Below are 4,252 nucleotides of genomic sequence, written 5' to 3' on the forward strand. Positions count from 1 at the left end.
GCCACATCAGATTTTTGGCCTACATGACAGCCTTAGAATATGTACAAGATGAAGCATTGGGGAGGGCCTGAGTAGCCTAACTATACGCACGGCTACCGGGTCCATTTTAGGGATCCATGTTGGAGATGCGCTCATAAACTATCTTGGTGATTTTTTTTAATGACACCCTATAACATAATGGTCCGCCACTAGGCCCAACCGCCGGTTCACTCAGTTCGAACGTGGTTCACACGTATATGGGCGCCTAGTTAGTTGTTTGATTCAACCCTCATCCAAAATAATTTGGGAACGTTCGTCCTTTAGCTTTATCGTTTAGTTTAATTTAATCCATCAGCAGTTTATATGCTATAGTTTAGTTCATAGTTCAGAGTAATGCTCATCTCACATGATTCCTTTGGATGGCCCATATCCTATAATTTAATACGGTCATAGTTGTCATTATCCAGCATGTGGTCCGTTGATTGTCTTGCTAATCCCATTGTTTGGTCGGCTGAAAAAAAATCTCATTATTTTGTCAACGCCTGCCTCCTCAAGCCTCCATTATCCAGCATGTCGTCCATTGATTGCCTTGCTAATCCCAATCTTTGGTCAACTCCTGCCTCCTCACAAGCCTCCATAAAGTCGTCGGCCCCATTTCTTACCTGAGCAAGTTCCCATCTTCTCCTCCTTCCCGATCGAGGCACCATGAGGTCGTCGTCGATGGCGACCGCGATACTATCCATCGCCACCGTTGTCCTCCTCCTCGCCGCCCAGGACAGCCATGGCGCGAAACTGTGCATGGACTCGAGTATGCCGTCGATTTCTTGCAGCTTCTTTGTGTTGTTTCTCCGAGCAGTTTGTGATTATTATGCTTCGATCATGTCGAGCAGCGTTCCCGAGGGCGGTCAACGGGTCCCTTTCCTTCTGCGGCTACAACGGCACTGCTTGCTGCAACACGACGGACGACGCCGCTGTCCGGAGGCAGTTTGCCGCCATGAACATCTCAGGCACGCCGTGCGGCGACCTCGTCAAGTCCATCCTTTGCGCGGTACGGTTTCCTGCTCACTCGCTGGACTGAATTACCATGTGCATGGAAGGCTCTGCCACTGAGACAATGAGGATGTTGTTGTTGCAGAGATGCAACCCGTACGCCGGCGAGCTCTTCACCGTCGGGACAAGCCCTCGGACGGTGCCACTGCTATGCAACAGCACCGGCGTGTCGAGCCGTGTCAGCGGCGTGGCCGCGGCGACGGGGTACTGCGCGAAGGTGTGGGATACCTGCAAGGACGTGTCCATCCCGGCGTCGCCGTTCCAGCCGCCCAAGGGTGGCGCATCGGCGCCGAAGCTCGCCGAGGTGTGGGAGTCAGAGGGCGACTTCTGCGGCGCGCTGGGCGGCGAGTCCATCTGCTTCGACGGTGAGGCCGCGGCGTTCAATGCGACCCGCGTCGTGCCGCCGGTGAACGGTATGTGTCTGGAGCGCGTCAGCAACGGCTCGTACCTCAACATGGCGGCGCACCCGGACGGCTCCAACCGCGTGTTCCTCAGCAACCAGGCCGGCAAGGTATTCCTTGCCACCGTGCCGCCGCAGGGCTCCGGCAAGCCGCTGGAGCTGGACCTGGCCAACCCGTTCCTCGACATTACCGACGAGGTGCACTTCGACAACGAGTTCGGCCTCCTCGGCATGGCCTTCCACCCGGACTTCGATAAGAACGGCCGGTTCTTCGTCTCCTACAGCTGCGACAAAACGCAATCGGCATCGTGCTCTGGCAGGTGCGCCTGCAACTCCGACATCGGCTGCGACCCGTCCAAGCTCGGCGCCGACAACGGCGCGCAGCCCTGCCAGTACCAGAACGTGATCGCCGAGTACACCGCCAATTCGTCCTCCGGCTCGCCTTCGAAAGTACATACGCCATCATGTCAATTCTTGTCCGGCGATGTGTGCATTTGCTTCGGTGCTGATGCGCGGCCGTTTGTTGCCTCAGGCAACCTCCGCAAACCCGACGGAGGCGAGGCGGATCATGACGCTCGGGCTGCCGTTCACGACCCATCACGGTGGGCAGATCCTCTTCAGCCCGGGAGACGGCTACATGTACTTCATGATGGGCGACGGCGGCAGCGTCGGCGACCCGTGGAACTTCGCACAGAACAAGGGGACCCTGCTCGGGAAGATCATCCGGATCGACGTCAACGACATGCCAAGTAAGGCAACTATAAACTCAATTTACTTTATCCAAAAAATATATATAATGCATCCAGTTTGATAGTCACCAGTTTATTTTACTTTTTTGAAAAAGAACATGAATATAGCAATTGAAACTGTAATGAAGAGTGATCTTGAACTGAAATCCATCAGTACCACTTGTTTTATATTTGATGGCAACTGTGTATAGTTCACGTTTATATTCAAATTCAAACGGTCAGAGTGCCCAATTTTTCATATACAAATTTCTACTGCGTGCAGCTGGTAACAGCACTCCCAGTTGGGGCAACTATGGTATCCCCAAGGACAACCCATTCTCCGTGGACCCCAAGTTCGCGCCGGAGGTCTTCGCCATGGGCTTCAAGAACCCGTGGCGTTGCAGCTTCGACTCCGCAAAGCCGTCCTACTTCTTCTGCGCCGACGTCGGCCAGGTAACCTCTCGTATCCCCATGCTTTTATGACCACAATCCGTGTTACTAATTTCGTGACGAAATCCATGTGAGTTTGCAGTCTTTGTATGAGGAAGTCGACCTAGTGGTGAATGGCGGGAACTACGGGTGGCGCGTGTTCGAGGGCCCCCAGCCCTACCCGGCGTTGTCAACTCTCGGTGGGAACACCTCGGTCGACTCCATCAACGCCATCATGCCGGTCATGGGTTACGCCCACAACACCGTCAACAACAACGTTGGCTCTGCCTCCATCATCGGCGGCTATGTCTACCGCTCCATGACCAACCCATGCCTCAACGGCAGGTAATAATTACAGCCCTCGTTCGACTTCATTCACCACCTCATTTTGTTCTTGATTTCATGGCATAATTTGTGACCGTGACAAGCGTGTGCATTGTGTTAATTTCATCTTGTCCTTGCGTGTGTGTGTAGGTACATTTACGCGGACCTGTATGCGCAGTCCATGTGGTCGGGGATCGAGACGCCAGAGAACAGCGGGGTGTACAATGTGACGCCGCTGACATTCGGCTGCTCCAAGACGTCACCGATCCCGTGCGACGTCGCGGCCAAGAGCCCGCTGCCGTCGTTGGGCTACATCTTCTCCTTCGGCGAGGACAACGCCAAGGACTTATACTTGCTTACCAGCAAGGGAGTGTACAGGGTGGTCGATCCCAGCAGTTGCAACTACGCATGCCCAATCAAGAGCTCCACACAAGAAGGGGTGCCCCCGCCTACCTCGTCGCCAAGCTCGGCATTCATTGCACAAGCTTTCACCCTACCAACGACGATGTTGGCAGGAGTGTTACTTGTCTTGCTGAGCTTCGGATTTTGAGAAGAACTATTCGTTTCAGTTCAGAATGTTTTGCAAAGTTGCCATATGGTTGTGGTGTTTTGATGTTGTATATTTTGGGTTCTCTCTATGTGTGCGATCGTGTAAATTTTTAGATTGTATTTATCAAATTATAAGTCAAATATTGCACAAAATGGATTGAATTAGGGCCCAATTGCGCAAACATTGCTTCTTAAAGGAAAATGTTGTAATCCCCGGACGGTGGGATTATTTTCACCGAGAGTTCAATAAAACTCTGAGCAAATGGTACACACATGGGTTCCAAATGTAGCACATCTTTTTTTAGGGACAAACGTAGCACATCTTGGTTAACCCTTCAACACAAAGTGAGAACAAAAGTGTAAGTGAGTTGATATGTGAAGCTCCAAGATCTTGACTCTAGTTAACCATTTTTACAGCAAGCAAGTGAGAGCATCTACAATAACGATTGGCTAACATTGATCTCCAAACGTCAGCAGACATACGGGTCAATGACCGGGCCTGTTCATTTTGACCCTCCATTTTGTGCATGTATGCAAGCATGTCCCATACATCCTCCTCAAATTGCCCGATCAAATGGATGTGATTAACTGAGATGGAGAGAGAAATAATAAAGAAGGAGAAAATATTATCTGGGTGGGCTGCATCCTACGTGGAGGGCTGCCCGGACATCCCCGTATCCTCCCCATATTTGGTATGGGTATGAGGATTTCCAAACAGCCCGGTTGTTGGGGAACATAGTAATTTCAAAAAAAATCCTACGCACACGCAAGATCATGGTGATGCATAGCAACG

At 51.8% G+C, this 4,252-nt stretch overlaps 1 protein-coding gene across 2 annotated transcripts; it reads left to right on the forward strand.

Annotated features, from left to right (window-relative positions):
• The first annotated feature begins 595 nt into the window (after nucleotides 1-595).
• On the forward strand, nucleotides 596-3,624 carry LOC125521253 (HIPL1 protein-like). 2 transcript variants are annotated; one of them, XM_048686318.1, is made up of 7 exons: nucleotides 596-787; nucleotides 870-1,027; nucleotides 1,115-1,879; nucleotides 1,962-2,178; nucleotides 2,441-2,610; nucleotides 2,690-2,931; nucleotides 3,061-3,624. In XM_048686318.1, the coding sequence occupies exons 1-7, from the start codon at nucleotides 685-687 to the stop codon at nucleotides 3,458-3,460; spliced, it is 2,055 nt and encodes a 684-aa protein (XP_048542275.1). In that variant the 5' UTR covers nucleotides 596-684; the 3' UTR covers nucleotides 3,461-3,624. The 2 variants fall into 2 exon arrangements, with proteins under 2 accessions (XP_048542275.1, XP_048542274.1); XM_048686317.1 differs by having other exon boundaries at nucleotides 660-1,027.
• The last annotated feature ends 628 nt before the right edge of the window (nucleotides 3,625-4,252 follow it).

This window comes from Triticum urartu, chromosome 7 (assembly GCF_003073215.2).
Source record: "Triticum urartu cultivar G1812 chromosome 7, Tu2.1, whole genome shotgun sequence".
NCBI classification, from domain to species: domain Eukaryota; kingdom Viridiplantae; phylum Streptophyta; class Magnoliopsida; order Poales; family Poaceae; genus Triticum; species Triticum urartu.